Source organism: Squalius cephalus (genome assembly GCF_949319135.1).
Source record: "Squalius cephalus genome assembly, chromosome: 1".
NCBI lineage: Eukaryota > Metazoa > Chordata > Actinopteri > Cypriniformes > Leuciscidae > Squalius > Squalius cephalus.
The window spans coordinates 4,408,693-4,429,981 of record NC_137122.1 but is presented as its reverse complement, the minus strand read 5'-3'; the positions used below and the strand labels follow the sequence as shown (position 1 = coordinate 4,429,981).

The 21,289-nt window shown below is 40.5% G+C and overlaps 3 protein-coding genes across 6 annotated transcripts in view; 1 reads left to right on the top strand and 2 right to left on the bottom strand.

The window, feature by feature from the left end:
- Nucleotides 1-21,289, bottom strand: part of LOC307156367 (uncharacterized protein) — a 1,306,365-nt gene that overhangs the window by 794,464 nt on the left and 490,612 nt on the right. The window lies entirely within an intron of this gene.
- The window catches only part of LOC307156233 (uncharacterized protein), a 207,918-nt gene that overhangs the window by 106,166 nt on the left and 80,463 nt on the right, over nucleotides 1-21,289 (bottom strand). The window lies entirely within an intron of this gene.
- On the top strand, nucleotides 773-14,333 carry LOC307156151 (uncharacterized protein). Of its 3 annotated transcripts, none has more exons than XM_079867377.1 (3): nucleotides 773-809; nucleotides 10,484-10,706; nucleotides 11,802-14,333. In XM_079867377.1, exons 2-3 carry the CDS (start codon nucleotides 10,649-10,651, stop codon nucleotides 13,265-13,267), a joined length of 1,524 nt encoding a protein of 507 aa, XP_079723503.1. In that variant the 5' UTR covers nucleotides 773-809; nucleotides 10,484-10,648; the 3' UTR covers nucleotides 13,268-14,333. The 3 variants fall into 3 exon arrangements, with proteins under 3 accessions (XP_079723503.1, XP_079723505.1, XP_079723504.1); XM_079867378.1 differs by having other exon boundaries at nucleotides 786-828; XM_079867379.1 differs by lacking the exon at nucleotides 10,484-10,706 and having other exon boundaries at nucleotides 781-809.

Genomic DNA, 21,289 nt, shown 5'->3' with positions numbered 1-21,289 from the left:
TTTAATTTGTTCATTCAACTTTCAGTCTAGTTGAGGACAAGAAAACTTAAAATTTCTTGATTTCTGGACAATCTAGTTATCTCTACTCACAAAAATAAGTTGAAATAACTAAATTGCAAAAAATATTTTTTTATAGCGTGTACTGGTTGGATGCTGCAAATAAAAATCTTGCAGTGCTGAAAAATACATCTGTGCATTTAGCCTACTTTAGATGCTGTAAGTTACTTTTACCATAAAAAACTATTTAGTCTGATTCAACATTTCACTTTTAAATGCATGATATCTCTTGAAATACAACAACCTGTCACACGTTTAAAAATAATTATCTTCTCTGCAAACAAAGGGAATCATAATACAGGTATTTAATATTTAAAATTCTACTTATAATGCTCTATAGATTGTTAGATCCACGGAGCTGATCATATGCGACATTAAAACTCCTTGACTGAAGAAGTGGGAAAAGCTGTTGGCTGTTGTGTGACAGTAATTTCACCTATTACACAAACTCATGTATGTATCAAGAGATTAAACCGTTATTCACTTGTCAGCTACTTATTGATGCTTTTCTGTTCTATCTTGAATAACGTGGCGCTTCAATAAGGCATTGTTTCCCATAACTGAGATGTTTCTCTGGCTTTTTCCAAGGCTCATAAAAATTGTGGCTTGACTTGATAGTAAAGCTGAATCTGCGTGGCCCTGATTGGCTGCGGTGGTGTCCCGTACGCGCGTGCGTTGGAGGCCGATGACGTCACCGCTCGCTCGCGCCGTCTCTTCCGTCATTGAGTTTCAGCGCCGTCGAGTCTTCTGAGGTGAGGAGAGCAGTTCACGGTATTTCTCACATTTACACAACCATCACACACACTTTATACAGTTTGATTAAGCGACAGGCTCATTTATGTATTGTTTTCATCGATCACAGCGATACTTGTGCGTCTTTTCTGGCGTCTTCCTTCTGAAATAAACATTTAGTGCAGCAGCAGCGAGCATGAGGAGAATATGTTGAGTTCATTCAGACCTGAGCGATGTTGTGTTCGTTTGTGTGATTGCTTTACATCATTTTACTTTACTTTTACATACTTTACAGCCTATAATGAGCAACTTGAGACATTAAATCAATAGCCTACTTATAAATATGACTAGCGTTTGACTCTTGGAACAATAGTGCTCTTTATTTTCAAAAGTTTTATGATAATTTTCAGTTTCTGCGCATATAAAATGTTATTATAATGATCTAACTTACAGTGATTAATGAATCATAAGATCAAACTATATTTTAGATTAGATTTTAGATTAATTTGGACATATTATGCTGCTGTAGTTAGGCTATTTATCAGTAGTTAGGTGGGGCGATATGGCTGAAAACTGTATCACGATATAAGTGTTTCATATCGGTCTAAATCGATATTATTTACAACCTTTTTAAAGTAGCAGGAGAGAAATATATTACATTTAAAAAAATATTTTAAACTTAACCTTCCTCTTATTATAATCCCCTCAGTTATAAAGGCAGAAATGTCAACACAACCATGGAAAACACTCAAATAATTATAATGTAAACAAAAGTCTAAAATCACAATGAACACTTAACAATTATCTCTTAACATTAAAGGGATAGTTCACTTAGAAATTAAATTTTGATATGTTTTAGCTTACCTCAAGGGCATCCAAGATGTAGGTGTCTTTGTTTCCACAGTAGTTTCAATTTTGATATTTTTAGGTCAAACCGTTCTTGTCTGTCAGTCATATAATGCAGGTCTATGGTCACTATCTGAAAGAGCATGCACAGAGAAGTCCAAATTAAACAATTCCCCATCGTAAGTACACATTGATGGCCTAAGACACGAAACGAGAGGTTTGTGTGAGAAAACGAACAGTATTTATATATATATATATATATATATAGTAGCCGTCTTACCCAAGAACATTTAAACTGGCAGTTATAAAACCTCTCATTAAGAAACCACAATTAGACCCACATAATCTAGCAAATTATAGATCCATTTCAAATCTTCCTTTTATGACAAAATGATTTACTTCACAAATGATTTACTCTTCGCTTCTGACCAAGGCTGTATCTCAAAACTAGTTTTACTTGATCTTAATGCTGCGTTCGATACTATAGATCACACAATACTCTTAGATAGACTACAAAATTATACTGGTGTTCAAGGACAAGCATTAAGCTGGTTCAGATCATACTTATCTGACCGCTACCATTTTGTCTATTTAAATGGAGAAAAATCGATCATAACTCCAGTAAACTATGGAGTGCCGCAGGGATCTGTGTTAGGCCCTCTATTATTGTTGATGACACTCAAATCTATATTTCATCACGACCAGATGAAAATGTTAAATTAGCCAAATTGACAGAGTGTGTTAAAGATATAAAATACTGGATGACGCGCAGTTTTCTTTTATTAAATCCAGACAAGACAGAGGTACTAATCATTGGTAATATAGAATATAATATAGAAAGCTTGAAATGTCTTTAAACGAAACCATTCAAAACGAAAAGAAATGGGCTACTCTGTGATTATGTAATCCATGATTTGCATTTCTCTCTATAGGCGCTTTCACTGCAGAGATGGCGATCGTCAACTTCATCTTTGCAGCCGACACTGTTTATTACATCGGGCTCATTTATTAATAAAAATCAATGCATGCGTGTCACCGGATTTACAAATGCACATCTTACTTGTTGCATGCACACATATTATGTACAAATTACAGAATAACATATTATGTTGAAATAATTATTTATTAATTATCATTATTAATAATAATAAATCTATAAGAATATTTGATTAAATGCTGAATGTTGTGCTTGTTCAATTGAATAAAATTAATACTTTTATTGTGATAATTAAAATAATTGAATATTTAATATTAAGTGGCCTATGTTTGCTCATTTATTAATACTATTTATATATAATATATCTCAGCACCTGCGTTAAATTCTCTGGCGCCACCCCTGGTTATAACGGCCCACGTATTAAAAAATGGTCAGGTTTAAATCGGGCTCGGGTTCATAATTACAATTAATGTGTCGGGCCGAGCGTGTGGTGGTAGTCAGATACCTAATAAGGTAATCAGTGGTATGTTTCGCTTCATCGCGCTGTTGTTCAGTGTATTGAGAACAGCCCGTCACTCGCGCACTGTGCTCGTAAATAATTGTTCAAGTTCGCACATAACTATTTTTAGGCGCAAATGCGAGTGAATTACTCGCACTGTAGAGCCCTGTCATAAGCTAATCAAAACTGAGTGCAATACAGTGCTATGCATAAGTTTAGACACCCATGCTAAAGTTGACTAAAAAGAGGAATAAAAAATCATCTTCTGGAAATTGAACTTAATGCCTTAATTTAAAAAAATAGGAACAATCAAACTTTTCATTGTGAATGAATAATGTATTGTTTGTATATAAATAATGTATAATTAAAATAGCCCCACATCATCACATAGCCTTCGCCATACCTAGAGATTGGCATGGAGTACTTTCCATAAGATCATCTCTCAATGCAAATCAAACCAGCTATTAGGCTAACTGAAATAAAACCATGCCAATCTCTAGGTATGGTGAAGGCTATGTGATGATATGGGGCTATTTTAATTCCAGAGGCCAAGGGAACTTTATCAGGATGCATAGTATCCTGGATCCATGAAGTAACTGGCCTTTAAAAATAAAAATCTGCCTGCCTCTATGGGAATTTAACATAGGGGTGTCCAGACTTATGCACCCTGTATTTTAAGGAAGAACATTTATTTATTTACGATACATTATTCAATCACAAAGTAAATTGGTGTCCTTTTTTTATTAAGGCATTAAGTTCAATTTCCAAAAGATGATTTTTTATTCCTCTTTTTAGTCAACTTTAGCATGGGTGTCTAAACTAATGCATAACACTGTATATGAAGTATACATTTAGCACTGAAAGGTTGCCTACCAGTCTAGTTCACATTGAAACATGTTTGTCTATTTATAGATACATGTACTAGGGCTGCACAATTAATTGCATTTCTAATCGTGATTATGATTATGGATGCCACGATTACGTAATCGTTCAAAGCCGTGATTACAAAAAAAAAAAAATCCACTCTGCGTGCATTTAGAGCATGTTATGAGAGGCAAATCACAACTACTTCAGAAAACCCAGCACAATAGGAAGGAACTACCAGGCAGCGACGTATGTGTACGCTGAAATAAAAAGTCTTTCACCTCAGAAAAACGGACGTTCCTGTCATGTCAGCCGTTATAGGCTACTGTGTTCGTAGCGCACACTCTTCAATTGCACCCGCAAATGCGGCGGCGCGCGCTGTGTATAAAGTGCAAAGGAAACTACGAGCATGCAACGTTGTTACGTTGTAAATTGGTAAGTCACAAAATAAAAGTAAAATACCAATAAATAGGGGTGCAACGGATCAAAAAACTCACGGTTCGGATCGTTTCTCGGATCAGAGTCACGGATCAGATCAGCAAACAAAAAAAAAAAGACAGTAAATAAACATAAGTTTTGCCTTTTTGTTTATTAACACTTTTAAATTATTAAATTAAAATATATAAAATCAACAGTGGGTGCGCGACGGGATGTCGTAACGTGGCTCAAGCACTTTCAGCATGTGTTTAAAGCCCTCATTTTGCACAACCGAATATGGCCTCATGTCTGCACCTATAAACACACTGATAGCGTTTGTGATGGCTTTAGCCCGGTCTTATTGTGCAACGTTGAGCAGCCTTCGTTTTCACTCATGTTAGTGAAACTCCGGGGTGATGTCGCTTCAAATGCGTGGCCATAGGGATGTCCCGATACCACTTTTTCACTATCAATATGATACCGATGCCGCAGCTTTGGCTAGTTGTTGTTGTAAAGTTTTTCTTCATCGAAGCAGAGACCAGGAGACAGTTGGGATCGCGTTCAACAGAAGTTATTCTTTATTGAGAACTCCGCTGTACGTGGCTGCAGGAATCCAACATAATCTAAAGTATATAATTGTTCATGGTGTCTTATAGGCATTTTAGGAGGAGGGACTTTTGAAGGTGGAGACAAATTCAAACAAAGCATGTAAATGAGTAGGAACACACCCTACTCAGAGAGCGCTACCAGTTTCAATTGAATATGCGTAACTATTCAAATGCTGATATTGGCCAGGAACTACGGTTCCACGAGCCATCCCAGAGCCATTAAAGACAAATGGTGAAAGTCTCACCTAAAGCTAATCCAATCAGCATAAAACAGGTCTGGCAGAAACTGTTGATACCATTCTCCTAACTTAACCTTAAAATGCTAACTTCAATGTACTCAACTTTTACTGTTGCAAACTAAATTAAACATTTAATAAATATGTAATACAACATTGCAGATACCGATATCAATCCGATATTTTTATTTTATTCTTGAATATAGTCCACAACAACAGTTAATAAAGACTGCCACCCTTTATTCAAAAGGCCTTGAGATATGTTTGGTAATTGTACCTGAATGAATTTAAAATTAGTGCTGGGAAAAAATTAATCACGATTAATCGCATCCAAAATAAAAGTTTATGTTTGCATAATATATATGCGTGTGCTGTGTATAATTATTTTGTATATATAAATACACACATATGCATGTATATATTTAAGATTTTTATGTATTTATATATAAATTATTATTTATATATAATATAAATTATGTATAAATGTATATACAGTATGATGATCAGTCAATGATGATCCGTTGCACCACTACCAATAAATCACGTTACTGGTACGTCGTGTGTTAGCTGAGAAGGATTTGCATGCAGGGATGATTTTCATTCTATTCACCAGGAGCAGTTTCCATGTTTCATTAACAGTTCTTGTTAATATTAACCCCAAAATGCCACTTTATTTTCACTCTGTGTTATTTTGTTATATTTTTAAATGACTGTGGTGGCTCATACCAACATTGTATTAACAAAAGCTAGTTTGGGACTGCTATTTAATAGCTTTAGCATAGGCCTAATGTTTATTTCTTAGTAGTCTTTACTAGGGCTGGGTATCGTTCAAAAAATTTCGATACCGATATCTTGATTTCGATGCCGGTTCCTGAACGATACTTTTTTTCGATACCAATTTTATGAAATCCATTTTAACAAGATTACATAACACATTACCTCAGAAAAACTTTGGTTTTATTTTTTCAGTTTGACTCATGCTCCTTAGCCAGTGCACAAAGGAACACTTTTTTATAAAGAGCTCATGCTCACCAAAGCTGAATTTGTTTGATCAAAAATACAGTAAAACTTGTAACATTGTGAAATAGTATTACAATTTAAAATCTTTTTTGAATATATTTCAAAATGTAATTTATTCATGTGATGTCAAAGCTGAATTTTCAAAATCATTACTTTAGTGTCACATGATCCTTCAGAAAAAAGATTCCGACTAACCAACACATTTTTGAACGGCAGTGTACATTCAGTTATTATTGCAAAACACTGTCAGAGTGATCAACAAGGTATCTCTTCATTTACCAGTCGAAGACAAAGCAACTTTTATTATGTTTACTCCGTGCAATGTCAAGGGCTTTAACATATCTGTCGTGGTACCGGTTTTTACAGCAATTATTTTATCGCAAATACTGCATCGCGTGTTGTTGGCATCGAGCTTGGAGAAATGTAGCCACACTTTTGATCGACTTATCCACATGGGTATTGTGTGTGTGTGTGTGTGCGTCTCATATATGAGTATGTGCGCGGAGAGTTTGTGTGTGCTCGCGTCTCATTGAGTATGTGTGCGCGCGCGTCTTATATGAGTATGTGAGCGGAAAATTCCCCGCGTCTCATGTGTGTAGAGTTTGCGTGTATTTGCGTGAGCGACTTTAGGTGTGTCGTTGTGCATTTCATATGTATTTGTTTGAGCACTGACGTTGATGAGTTAACCCATTAGGTATCGAAATCTGGTACTGAACAAGAAGTCATTTTTCGATACTCGATAGTATCGAGGCAATTCGGTCGGTACCTAAAAAGTATCGAACTCTGTACCCAGCCCTAGTCTTTACTATTAGTCATATTCTTACAATTTATGTGTATGTTAAAGGTATAGTGGAGGATCTTTCCGAATTTTAGATAAGACCCGCCCTCTCCACTTTTTGAATAAGTTTGATTGATTCACCAGAATGATTGACAATTAGGAGGACCAATAGGTATAGGTGATCCACCCGGAAGTAAAAAATCCTCCGCTATACCTTTAAGTAAAGTGGTACAGTGTGTGTGTTCACAATTTTGAAGTAAACATGTATAATAATATGCATCAATGTAAATTGTGATAATTGTAATTAATAATTGCAATTACAATTTCAAGGGAATAATCGACAATTATGATTTTTGTCATAATCGTGCAGCCTTTCATGTACGGTATTAGGCTTAGTTCATGTTTTTACTCCAAACTCATTTCATAACATACATTTTAATCTGGCACGACCAGTTTAACATTTCTTACCTTAAAAATCTTCTCATCTTCAAATCATCATCTTCTCGTTCTTCTGAGGTAAATCCAAGGTAAACAGCACAAACAGGCTTCCAAACTCGATGAAAAGCAGAGAGGAGTAAGTTACCGAAGTCTCTGATTCTTTGTTTTGAGGTAATGAGGGCGTTTACAGGTCTGCGTTCATCCACATGGATCATTTGCATGTCAATCGCTCGTGCGCGCATGGGTGTGGTCACATTATAGTTAATTAGAATGCGTTTGAGAAACTGTACACGCCGCTGCTTTCATACAGATTACTTTAACAGTGAATATTTGTTTTTTAATTACAACCAATAGTGGACAGTGCGTTGTGTATCGAGACGCAAACAAATCCACTTCTGCTTGGCCATAAAATTCCCATATTTGCTCCACCGCCTCGGGGTGAAGTCTCCAGTCCCCTGGCCTCAGCCCCTGCCTCGACAGGGTGTCTGCTCCTATATTCTGTCTCCCTGGGATATACACTGCAAACTGTTGCACCAGATGGTCCTGTGGTCCTCTCTCTGAGGGCAGAGTGGACGTGAATGTAGACCCCCCTGACAATTCATGTAAGAGACCACCAATGTGTTGTCTGTACGGACAAGCACATGATGGCCTCTCAGGTCTGGGAGGAAATGTCTCAACACATTGAAGACTGCCATCATTTCAGGCAGTTTATGTGCCAAAAGAGATGATGACTCCTCCACAGACCCTGAGCTGAGCGGCCTTCCATTACCGCTCTCCAGCCGGTGAGGGAAACATCTGTCGAGATAGCAACTCAATGGCAAAGAGCTCCCAACGCTGGGCCCTAGGATAGGAACTAATGTTTCCTCCATATGACCAAGGAGCGGAGACACCGCCACGTGATCTTGATCGTACGTGATCTCTGGTCCTGAGCCACCACTGCAAGGGTCTCATGTACAGTAGGCCCAACAGTCTCTCAAAACTGTTTCACAGTGCGTGACTGGCCTAGCTTCAACTCTTTTGTGGCTGTGAGGATAGTAGCTACACGAACGGGCAATAGTGTGGCTCGCATCGTGACTGAATCCCATACCACATCAAGGAAAGCGGTTCTCTGTAGTGGAGAACACTCTTCTTGGCATTGAGTCTCAACCCCAATTTCTTCATGTGAGCGAGGACGACATCTCGATGCCGAACCGCTAATTGCTCTCAGACTGAATGGAAGCACCCGGTATTGGTATTCTTTGCCCCCGAAAGAAAACCTCAGGAACTTCCTGTGTCGAGGGAGGATGGAGACATGGAAGTAAGCATCTTTTAGATCTATCTTGACAAACCAGCCCTCAGATCTGATTTGAGTCACGATCAGTTTGAGTGTGAGCATCTTGAACTTGAGTTTCTCGACTGCACGATTCAACAGAAAATCTACTAAGGGTACCAGTTTCTTGAGTGTTACTGTAACAGCCATTTCGGTGACCTGAAGCATACTGGCAGGAAACAACCAAACTGACTGTTTTTGAACCCCCCTCAGAGCGAGCGAGTCTGATGCAGCGTCGAGTTGACGCTGAGCCAAAAGCTGGAGACTGCTGCGCCCCGAGGCACCAAGGGTGGCGGGGTTGGCAAGAACGGTCCCCTGAGTCCCCGAAGTGGAAAGGGCACCGTATACTGAGGTGAACACCGCTCCATCCCGGTTGGTGTTGTCCTCAACGGTCTAACGCACGTGGCGTCAGGTCCGCTTCTTAGCCGAAGCCTTCTTAGCCATAAGAACAGTCCTTAGATCCTGCTTTGGCTTAGAATACTTCTGCTGAGAGTGACGGCTCGGCCGCCATGACTCTCTTTTTGTTGTGCGCGATATGAGGATCTCGGCTAGGGATGCTCATGCCCAGCATCCCCAGGGGGCTGGACCCGGTGAGGAAGAAATTTCTTGAAAGCCTCTGATTGTTTTTTGGTGTCTTGAAATCTTTCAACAACCATGTTGACTGAGTCGTCAAAGAGACCAGAAGGAGAAATAGGAGCATCTAACAGAAATGCTCAATCTTTCTCCTTTATTTCTGCTAAATTTAACCAGCGGTGTCTCTCAGTAGCTACAAGGGCTGCCATAGACCACCCATGAGTGGTCTCCTTCGTAGCCCCGAGAGACAGATCTGTGGCCCGACGAAGTTCGCGAATTTCGTCGGGACCCACTATTATCCAGATCCCCCAACATGTCTGCCTGATAAGCCTGAAGCACTACCATAGTGTGAAGACAGGCTCCGGCTTGACCTGCTGCAGTATAAGCTTGCCCACTAAATTAGATGTAGTTTTTAAAGGTTTAGTGGGCAACACGGGAGCCTTCAGGGACAATGCTGAACCAGGAGACCGATAGCTCGCGAGCATCTGCTCAACCCGGGGCATCAACCAATAACCATGTTCCTTCAGTCCCCTTATAAGTCCCGCACCCTGAGGTTTGCGAGCCTGGCCACTTTCATCAAATAGTGTCAGGTGGGAGCGGAGCATGCGGGGCGGTAGCTGCTCAATGCTGACAGTCAGCCCCCTCAAAGGCTGACATAGCATGCTCCACTCCCAAACAGCTTACACAAAAATCGTGTGTATCACCACCCGTAAGGAAACGAGGGCAAGGAGAAGCACACAACTTGAATAACTGTTTCACCAGACTTTAGATAAACAAACAATAAATATAACAGACAGTTTTGACACAGAGAGCTTTGCTGAGGCACATAAGCACCGGTTGTTCCGTATGTGCCTTTTACCCTTTCCTGGTCATGACGTCACCCGTCCGTGAAGTTTATTCTTTCCATTGGACTAGTTGACATACGTGCTTCAGACGTAATCACGCGGGGGTGTTCCCAAAGCATTCTTGATGCAGCGCAAGTTCCTTCAGAAAAAGGGAACAGAAGTGTTGGCCTTTAGTTTTGTCTATTTATTTATTTTACTTCGATATATTGTTAATAGTTTGCTTAGTTAATATGGTTATGTGGTGTTCCATTTATACAGGTATTTCATGTTATTTAATAAAAAAAAAAAATTCACACTTTTTTTTCCGCTCCTGCACATCATCAGTGAAGCTCCTCCCACTGCAATCACATCATCAGTGAAGCTCCTCCCACAGTAATTCAGCAATAAATGCTGTGAATTCCCATCAGCTACACGTGAAGACGAGCATCAGAGCATCAGGAAGAGCTGAAATCTGCAAAGACTAAATTTATTAAAGAGGACAGAGAGAACATGAGTGATCCAGAACCCTGCAGAATGAGACGCACTGAAGATCCTGAAGAACAAAGAGGTTGGTGTTTATTCATTCATGTTAGAAACATTCAAGCACTTCATCAGATTTAGATAAACAGTTCAACTATGAAATGGTATAGAATGTTCTGGGGTTTTTTTTTAACAAATGGTCTGTAAAGGGAGGTTTCATATTGTCAACATCAGGTCAAACTAAATTTAAATATTTTAACTGTTTCATTTTACATGTAATAGATATGGTTTAAAATTTGTAACAATGTTACCAGAATTTGTGTGTATTTTTACAAACATGTATAACAAATAATAATAATTCTCTGCTGTTAGATAAGTGTGTAATTGATCAAACATATTTAATAGTTCTCACTTGTTGTATTACAAATGTATTAAATGTTTAATTTAGATTCCAATATAAACTGAGAAACTTTAGCAGCTGTTATGAGGATTATATCAAGAGATTCCTGCCAGTCCTGTTCTCTAAATGAGTCAATGGCTGAGACTCTCACCCTAATCCTTTGTCTTTATGCATTGCCTGACCATTAAGCTCAATGTAAAGCTGTGCTTTTGTCTCTGATCATGTGAAGGTGTGGGTGATACTGTCAGGCTGATTGGATCATTTGAATGATAGTGTTATGCTGAGTAGGTCTGTTTCTCTTGAGCAAGCCAGATAACCTGCCAAACTGGTTTTCACTTGATTGAATCAAATCATCCCTCTGCTTTGTTTGAATTTTGTCTCCACCTCCAAAAGTCCCTCCCCATTGGAAGGTATATAACTTACAATGTATAATGTTTGAGTCAGACTTGATGAACTACAGACTCGGAAGAATAAATCTCTTCTGCTTATAAGATCCAATTCAAGTCTCCTGGTCTTGCTTCGATGAAGGCATAAAAGTTTCCAACACACTATAGAAACATGGGATTTGTGCCTATAATGTTCTAAAAAAAATAACTGAAAGATCAGTGTACGGGAAAGTTTCAGGGACGGATAATTTATAAAAAGACAAATTACTGTAATATTTTATAGCAGTTGTCTGTTACATCTAGTATAATTTTAATAACCATTCATTCCATATTTCTCTCTTTGAACTATTTTGATTATTTAGAAAAATTTAAAATGAGAGTTTTTCTTTCATTTCAGACCCGATGGAAGAGAGCAAGAAGAGTGAAGAACTGAGTGAAGTGAAGGAGGAGAGAGAAGAACTGAGTGAAGTGAAGGAGGAGAGTGAAGAACTGAGTGAAGTGAAGGAGGAGAGTGAAGAACTGAGTGAAGTGAAGGAGGAGAGTGAAGAACTGAGTGAAGTGGAGGAGGAACATCATGTCCAACCTGGAGAAAAACCTTTGAGTTGCTCAAAGACTAAAAATACATTTTTAAAGAAAAGAAGTGCAAATAAATCTTTCACCTGCACTCAATGTGGGAAGAGTTTCACAACCAAACCAAGTCTTAATCAACACCTGAGAATCCACACTGGAGAGAAGCCGTTCACATGTGATCAATGTGGAAAGAGTTTCTGTCGATCATCATCCCTTAATGTTCACATGAGGATCCACGCCGGAGAGAAGCCGTTCTCATGTGATCAGTGCGGAAAGAGTTTCATATACGAATATATTCTTGATGTTCACAAGAGAATCCACACTGGAGAGAAGCCGTTCACATGTAATCAATGTGGAAAGAGTTTCACAACCAAACAAAGTCTTGATGCTCACATGAGGATCCACACTGGAGAGAAGCCGTTCACATGTGATCAGTGCGGGAAGAGTTTCAGTCAATCATCACACTTTAATGTTCACATGAGGATCCACACCGGAGAGAAGCCGTTCACATGTGATCAATGTGGAAAGAGTTTCTGTCGATCATCATCCCTTAATGTTCACATGAGGATCCACGCCGGAGAGAAGCCGTTCTCATGTGATCAATGTGGAAAGAGTTTCATATACGAATATATTCTTGATATTCACAAGAGAATCCACACTGGAGAGAAGCTGTTCACATGTAATCAATGTGGAAAGAGTTTCACAACCAAACGAAGTCTTGATGATCACATGAGGATCCACACTGGAGAGAAGCCGTTCTCATGTGATCAGTGCGGGAAGAGTTTCAGTCGATCATCACACTTTAATGTTCACATGAGGATCCACACCAGAGAGAAGCCGCTCTCATGTGATCAATGTGGCAAAACATTTCTCTGTGCATCAGCCCTGAAGACACACCTCAGAGTTCATACGAAGGAGAAGCCACATTCATGTTCTGTGTGTGGAAAGAGTTTTTCACTGCTGCAATATTTACATAAACATGAGAAAACTCACACTGGTGTGAGAGAGTACATGTGCTTTGAGTGTGGGAAGACTTTCACTAAAGCGGACGGTTTAAAACTGCATCAGAGAATTCACACTGGAGAAAAACCTTACAAGTGTTCACACTGTGACAAGAGATTCAGTGACTCATCATCTCTGAAAAGACATGAGAGGATCCACACTGGAGAAAAACCTTACAAGTGTTCACACTGTGACAAGAGATTCAGTAGATCAGAACATCTGAAAACACATGAGATGTTCCACACTGGAGAGAAGCCGCACATGTCACACCATCACCACACTATGTGCTGAGAAACAAAAGCTGCTTTTCCACCTTCAGAAAAGGTTCCAGTTGTGCTTCCACTTGAGTCTGGTATGGCACGGCACAATTACAAACTGTTCTCGGCCCTGAACTCTCAGCACACTTGGCTAACCGTGCCGAACCGTGATGGTTGAATGTGTGAAGTGACATCGCCACACAGGATTGGTCTCAGGATCTGTCTAAGTGACATATAAGCAATTTGAGCGATGTAAACCCAAATTTATAATAAAATCAAAAGAAATAACATGGTTCCTGTGCTCACCAATCATGTAATTTTTCAGATGTGTTTTGTCCATAGGAATGTTTTTCAGTGCTGTAAATTGACATGATTGAGCACACAATTAATCTATAATTATCTTGGTTGTTGATTATTTTCATGATCAATTTCATCAATTCCTTCTTGCAGCCCTAGTTAATTAAAGGTTGTATTGATCATCAAAAACAATTTAAGAAAATGAAACATCATGACACTGAAGAACACAGAGGTTGGTGTTTATTCTTACCTGTTTATTTGAGATGTACATTGTTTCAGGTCAAGAATATAAAAGGACATTAAACTAATTAAAAATATTTTGACATTGAACTTTCTTGATTTTGTCAATTTAGATATTCATGCTGGGCTGGAATATTCAGCCGCTAATGATGCAATGCTTTTTTTTTCCAGATAATATTTCTACTATTTGCTTTGCCCTTTAAAGACATGTCCTGACCAGATATAAACTTTGAGCTGCTGCAGATTCACATTTAAGAGCATTTGGTGGCACTAGTGAAACCAGCATTAAATATTAGCAGTTCATGTACACTTTGAACTACACTCTAAAAAACACTGGATTAAAAACATCCCGTTTTTGGTATTTTATTGACCAAAATATGCTGTGACTGACTCCATAACCTGTCCATAAACAATCAGTGTACAGTTCTGAGAACACATTTTAACTTTCTAAGCATTTATATTCTATATCTTTTTTTTTTTTTAAAATTCATAGAATTTTATGCAAGGCATCAGGCATTTACATCATGCCAAAAGACTGACGTGAGACTTGTTTAGGTGACTCGCATCACAAAATATATATAATAACAAGAAAGAAAGGAAAAACAGAAGCCAATAAATCTGTCTCCTGCTCTCAGTGTAAAAAAACGCTTCACATGTAAATCAAGTCTGAAGATTCACATGAGAGTTCACACTGGGTAGAAGCGGCTCAGGATTTCTCTCTGAAATAACATCTCATTCAGAAGAAAGAACATTTAACTGTGCATTTAACATTTAACTCATTGGGCATCAGTCCTGAAGAAACAGCTGAAGATTCACATAAAGGAGAAGATTCGTCCTTAATATTACAGCAGAAAAGACACGGCGGTGTGTGTTTCAGTGAAGAAGGCCTTTACTACAGAAGATGAACTGAAAGACCATCAGAAAATTCACACTGGAGAAGAAGGCCATAACACTGTTAAGAGAGATGTGAATCTGATATAAATTTTTAACTCGTTCTTCATTGTTTTTCATTAGAAAATCTAGTTTCTCTTCCACTTCTACTCTTCCATGCAAACGCAAGATATACTTTCATGTATCTTTGAAACTGGACACTTTTCTTCTCTTCTTCTCTTGAGATGCTTTGGCTCTTATAAGTCAGTAAAGAGAGAAATCTGTCTCATTCACTCTTACTTAATGTTTGTATTTGCTATGTAATGATTGATTAAACTCTTTATTAATTTTATCAACATCTCATTATTATTGTCCGTTTTCTTATTTTCTGCTGATTCTGCTTGAATTAGTTATTTTAATTCTGAAAGTCATGAAGTATCCTGATATGATTGCTTTTTGAGCTTTCCATGTTTTCATTTTCTCAATAGAGCTTTTAAATGCCTAAATTATATTTCACTGCACACATGACTGACATTGAATGAGATTGCCAAGTACAACGGGCATGCAGTCTCGGGTCTGTGGACGGGGCCCCAGCTGCACTGGCACATCAACTGCCTAGAGTTGCAAGCAGTACGCTTAGCCTTATGTAGCCTTATGGGGCTTCTTCAGCAAATGCACGTACTGGTCCGTACGGACAGCACTGCGACCGTTGCGTACATCAACCACCAGGGTGGTCTACGCTCCCGTATGTCGCAACTCGCCCGCCATCTCCTCCTATGGAGACAGAAGCATCTGAGGTCGCTTCAAGCCATTCACTTCCCTGGCGTGCACGAGCTCTCATGGCAGTCGACCCTTCCGGGTGAATGGCGACTCCATCCCCAGGCAGTCCAGCTGATTTGGGGAATCTTCTGAGCCGCTCAGATAGATCTGTTTGCCTCCCCGGACACGACCAATTTGCCAGTGGTTTTAATCCTTGACCGAAGGAACTCTCGACACGGATGCACTGGCTCACAGCTGGCCCCAGGGCCTTCTCAAATATGCGTTCCCCGCAGTGAGTCTTCTTGGGCAGACTCTGTGCAAGGTCAGGGAGGACGAGGAGCAGTTCCTTCTTGTTGCGCCGTGTTGGCCCAACCGGACTTGATTCGCAGAACCCATGCTCCTTGCGACAGCTCCTCCCTGGCCGATTCCTCTGAGGAAGGAGCTCCTCTCCCAGAGACAGGGCAACCTGTGGCACCCGCGTCCAGACCTCTGGAAACTCCATGTCTGGTCCCTGGATGGGACGCGGAGGTTCTATGTGCCCTACCACAGGCTGTTGTAGACACCATCACTTCTACTAGAGCCCCCTCTACGAGGCGCCTCTATGCGTTGAAGTGGAACCTGTTCATCGGATGGTGTTCTTCACCCTGGGATGACCCCCGAACTTGCCTGATTAGAGTAATGCTTTCCTTCCTGCAAGATGGGTTGGCGCGAAGGCTGTCTCCCTCCACCCTCAAAGTGTATGCTGCCACAATAGCCGCACATCACGATGCAGTAGAAGGTGAGTCATTGGAAAAGCACGACCTGATCATCGGATTCCTTAAGGGTGCCAGGAGGCTAAATCAGCTTCGTAATCTTCATCCCGTACCCTCTTGTGATTTGACTCTAGTGATCAGAGCACTCCAGAGGCCCCCTTTTGAGCCTTTGCCTACAGTTGAGCTAAATATCCTGTCTATGAAGACAGCGCTCCTGCTAGCTTTGGCTTCTTTTAAGAGGGTAGGGGATCTGCAGGCATTTTCGGTTGACGAATCGTGCATAGAGTTCGGGCCGGGCCTTTCTCACGTTGTTCTGAGACCCCGGCTCGGATATGTGCCCAAGGTTCCTACCACTCCTTTTGTGGATCAGGTAGTGAACCTGCAAGCGCTGTCCCCAGAGGAGGCAGACCCAGCCCTATTTTTTCTCTGTCCGTCCGCGCTCTGCGTTGTTACGTGGACAACACAAAGCTTCAGGACCTCAGAGGCCAGTATAAGGGGAAGGCTGTCTCCAAGCAGAGGTTAGCCCACTGGCTAGTGGATGCTATCGTCCGGGCTTATGATTCCCAGGACGTGCCTTGTCCACCCAGGTTGAGGGTATACTCTACTAGGAGTGTTGCCTCCTCCTAGGCTTTGGCTCAAGGCGCCTAGCTGAAGGACATCTGTAGAGCTGCGGGCTGGGTGACACCTAACACGTTCGCTAGGTTTTATAGCCTTTGTGTAGAACCTGTTTCCTCCCGTGTACTCGCTTCGGCTAGAAGCGCAAGGAATTAGGTTAGTGTTGGCTTGCTACGCCATTCTCGCCCCAGGAGCCAGATACGTGCGTTTTCCTGCTCCGTTGGTTACCCAATAAACGGCTAACCTTGTGAATTCCTCTGTCACCCCCCCGGCGTCAGGCGAGGCGGATCGCCAGTCGCCAGGCCTGTTACCTCTCACTATGAGCTGAGTACACTCCCACCCTCCGGGCAGTAGTCTCAGAGACTGCCATGTGTTCACTACCCTATGAGCTAGTGCACATGTGTATTCCTAGTGCCTCCCTTCAGGCAGGTTTTGGGCTCCGCAGCGTTCCCTTTTACATCATGGGCATGCTTTCCCAGTGTTATCCAATGTCCACTGAGCAGGTCTTGTTGAACAGCAGTGTGACCTCTTCCCAGCTAAGCTTCCGCACATATGAGATAAGTTTCAAGAAACTGCTGGCTGAAACTTAGGCAGGGGGCTGGAAGGGGCCAGCACCATGGCGTTTTATTAGGGATCCCAATTCGTTGGAAACTCCTCCGACGAGACGTAGGAGTTCCCGAACGAAAGGGAACGTCTCGGTTACGTATGGTAACCCTCGTTCCCTGAGTAGGGAACAGAGACGTCTCGTCCTGTCGCCATGGTTGCTGTACCTTCGCGGAGGACTGGAAACCGTTCGGCTCCTCAGCGAAAAGCGTTTGTGTATGCGCTTCCGCCTTTATACCCGCACTGGTAGGCCGGCCGCGGAATGCAAATCTTGCATGCCAATGTTCATTGGCTCGTTTTAATTCACTCGAAGGCAATTGGTCTCCCTAGCATGATCCCAATTCGTTGGAAACTCCTCCGACGAGACGTCTCTGTTCCCTACTCAGGGAACGAGGGTTACCATACGTAACCGAGACGATCTGCTGAAAACACTCTTTATTTCATGACAATAGTTCCTGTTTTCACCTCATTTATTATACTAATGTCTTCAGATCTCCTGTAACTTTACATTTCATTGGTGTCAGCAGACTGAGAGTATTTGTTGGTTACTCATTTATTTCTGTCTTTATGATTTTAACTGTTTTTCTTACCATTATATTTGGAAGAATTTAAATTATTTATATTCTTTTCTATAGTTCTAGATACCTGTATTTTAATGAAGCAGAATAATATTAGGATTAGTAATAAAAATAATAAAAAATAATGAATGAATTGGCATCGGTTACTGTATGATAAATGTCAGCATGGCTGTCTTCTGTAGCACTTACTCTGTTCTCGGCTTCAGTCATTCTTTGTTCCAAGTCGTCTGTGCGTGTCGCTATATCGGTCCACTTGGTCTTCATTCTGGTGAAAGAGGATTTTAGATCTCAAAATGAGTCCATGTTTTCTTGTCAGAATTTTCCTAACTCCGCTAGCACATCGTTAGCCCCCGTGCTAGCCATGTTGTTAGCATCCCCGCTGGTTTTCAGTGGAGTAGCTTCAGCTATCGTTAGCTGCTTGGGACCTGGTCTTCCCTCATCAGTTTTACTCCCTTTTCCTACTTCTTTCCTGCCCGGTATTTGGATCGGCATGTCCGCTAGGCTTTCTCTTTCACGTAGTCTTGTATTCATTTATCAATAAACTCTTTCACGTCTATTTTTAATGGGTCTGTTTTTTAAGTCCTCCAGTATTGTATATTTTAAAGTTAATATGTTAGATAATTGTGTCATTGATCAAATTAATAGTTCTTGCTAAAGAAACATGGGATTTGTGCCTATAATGTTTTAAAGATAATAATTGGAAGATAAATTGACCTCATTCATGGAAAGTTTCAAGGACATATAATCAATTTATAAAAAGGCATCAAATGATCATAATATTTTATAGCAGTTGTCTACTTTCTACTATTACATCAGGGCTCACTTTCATGTCATTTCACTTTATATTTCTCTCAGTTAATTATTTTGATGCACTGAAAATTAAATTTAATATTTTTTTTGTTTCATATCAGACCTGATGGAAGTGAAGGAGGAGAGTGAAGAACTGAGTGAAATGAAGGAGAAGAGGAAGAACTGAGTGAAATGAAGGAGGAGAGTGAAGAACTGAGTGAAGTGAAGGAGGAGAGTGAAGAACTGAGTGAAGTGGAGGAGGAACATCATGTCAAACCTGGAGGAAAACCTCTGAGTCGCTCAAAGACTAAAAATACATTTTTAAAGAAAAGAGCCAAGAAATCTTTCACCTGCACTCAGTGTGGAAAGAGTCTCACAAGCAAACAATTTCTTGAGATTCACATCAGAGTTCACACTGGAGAGAAGCCGTTCTCATGTGATCAATGCGGCAAAACATTTCTCTGGGCATCAGAGATGAAGACACACCTGAGAGTTCATACGAAGGAGAAGCCACATTTATGTTCTGTGTGTGGAAAGAGTTTTTCACTGCTGCAATATTTACATGCACATCAAAAAACTCACACTGATGTGAGAGAGTACATGTGCTTTGAGTGTGAGAAGACTTTTACTACAGCGGACTGTTTAAAACTGCACCAGAGAATTCACACTGGAGAGAAACCTTACAAGTGTTCACACTGTGACAAGAGATTCAATCAGTCAGCACATCTGAGATCACATGAGATGAACCACACTGGAGAGAAGCCGCACACGTGTGATCAGTGTGGAAAGAGTTTTGCTTTTAAAAATGACGTGAAGATGCACATGAGAGTTCACACCGGAGAGAAGCCGTTCTCATGTGATCAGTGCGGCAAAACATTTCTTAGGGCATCAGAGCTGAAGACACACCTGACAGTTCATATGAAGAAGCCGCATTTATGTTCGGGTGTGGGACGAGTTTCTCTATTAAAACTCACCTGAAGCAACACATGAAGTGGAGAAACCACATCACCTCAGTCTGAGATCATGGTAAGTAGTTTATTTTCATGTGCTGAGCAACAAAGTCTCTTCTGTGTAAGTTAGACACACATCACCCTATAGCCAAATCTCTCCTCTCCACCTATAGCCGGTGTGTGGTGAGCACAGGACACTTTGTTGATTGTTTGATATCTATTAACTCTGTTCAACCAACAGGAATGTCTAATTTGTCAGTTCAGATCAATGCAAAAAACAAACAAATTCACTCTCTGACAGCAGGTGGCGCTCATGTAAAGCAGAAATACAGCACTATACAGGGCTCTAGACTGAGACTAAATGGTCACATTTTGTGACCTTTTTATAAGAGAGAGCTGCCATTTCTGCCGCATATGAGAAACATCACACGGCAAACGAAAGCAGAATGAACCCACGCTACTCGTCTGAGCTGCGCAGCGCAAACAGTTTATCAGCGGTTTACTCGTGGGCCGATCTCTGGACCACTGGACCATTAAGATACACGTTGGTCAAAAAGGCAGATCTATGTATTTATTCACACGAAAATTCTCTGTACTGACAACATATATATTTAGGCTGCATCTCATTAAACTACAAATTAAACCCCATGTAGCCTACTATTTAAATTGATTGCTGGACATCGTAATGTTATTGTACATATATCTGATTTAGCATTGTATTACCCACCTGTCCCACCCACGTTTTAAAACAAAGTTACGCCACTGCCAAGACATATACATTTATCTACTGGAATAGTGCAGTGTAAATATTGCATAAGGCAATCCTCAACCTTACAGTCGACTACTTGTATGACACTCAATCTGACACGATTTCAGTTCAGCAATAATCGATTGTTGTTATGCACTGGGCTAACGTTTGCACGTTTTAATTTGCGGGTAGTTAACATTACAGTTACTGTGCTGTAACTTTGGCTTTGTTCACTGCATATTCCACAAATGAACGTGCCATAACGGACATGCAATACTAACATTACGTTATCACACCAAGTACTCTGTCACTAATGACCCTTTCAGACAGGATGTGGAATGCGCTGTGCTATAAAACCCATTTATTTCAGTGGCTTGCGCTGCGCGAGGACGTTTTGTTGTTGTTGTTGTATCGACCAAAGCGGAGCGCAGCATTGGCGAGCTCGCGCACATGCCGCGGTCAAAGTTAAAAATAGTTCAACGCCGCAACGCTCTGTGACGATTACCCACGCGACCAGTAAAAACGGGGCATCCAAACAAGCACGGAAATCAAAATGAAAACTCCGCCTCCTTTAGCTCTGGCCAGCATAGCGCAAATCACTCTGTATCTGAAGGGCTAAGTTTTATCTCTCCATTAAATAAACAAACTATTCAGTCATATAGGTATTTGTTGTGAAATAAATACATTCACAATTTCAAGCATTTTCAAGCATTTAATCCAAAATTTAAGCATTTTTCTAACTTTGAAAACACAACATTCACAAATTCAATTCTCGTACGAACTCTGTACTACAAAGCGCTGGCAGATCCATTGAGAAAGCATTTTAAAGCTTTACAAAAAGGTTTCATTAATGTT

Bases quoted from the DNA above. Each gene is read 5' to 3' on its own strand.
- LOC307156151 (XM_079867377.1), top strand. From the start codon at position 10,649: ATGAGTGATCCAGAACCCTGCAGAATGAGACGCACTGAAGATCCTGAA. The intron at 10,707-11,801 runs GTTGGTGTTTAT...CTTTCATTTCAG, and splicing joins AGATCCTGAAGAACAAAGAG to ACCCGATGGAAGAGAGCAAG.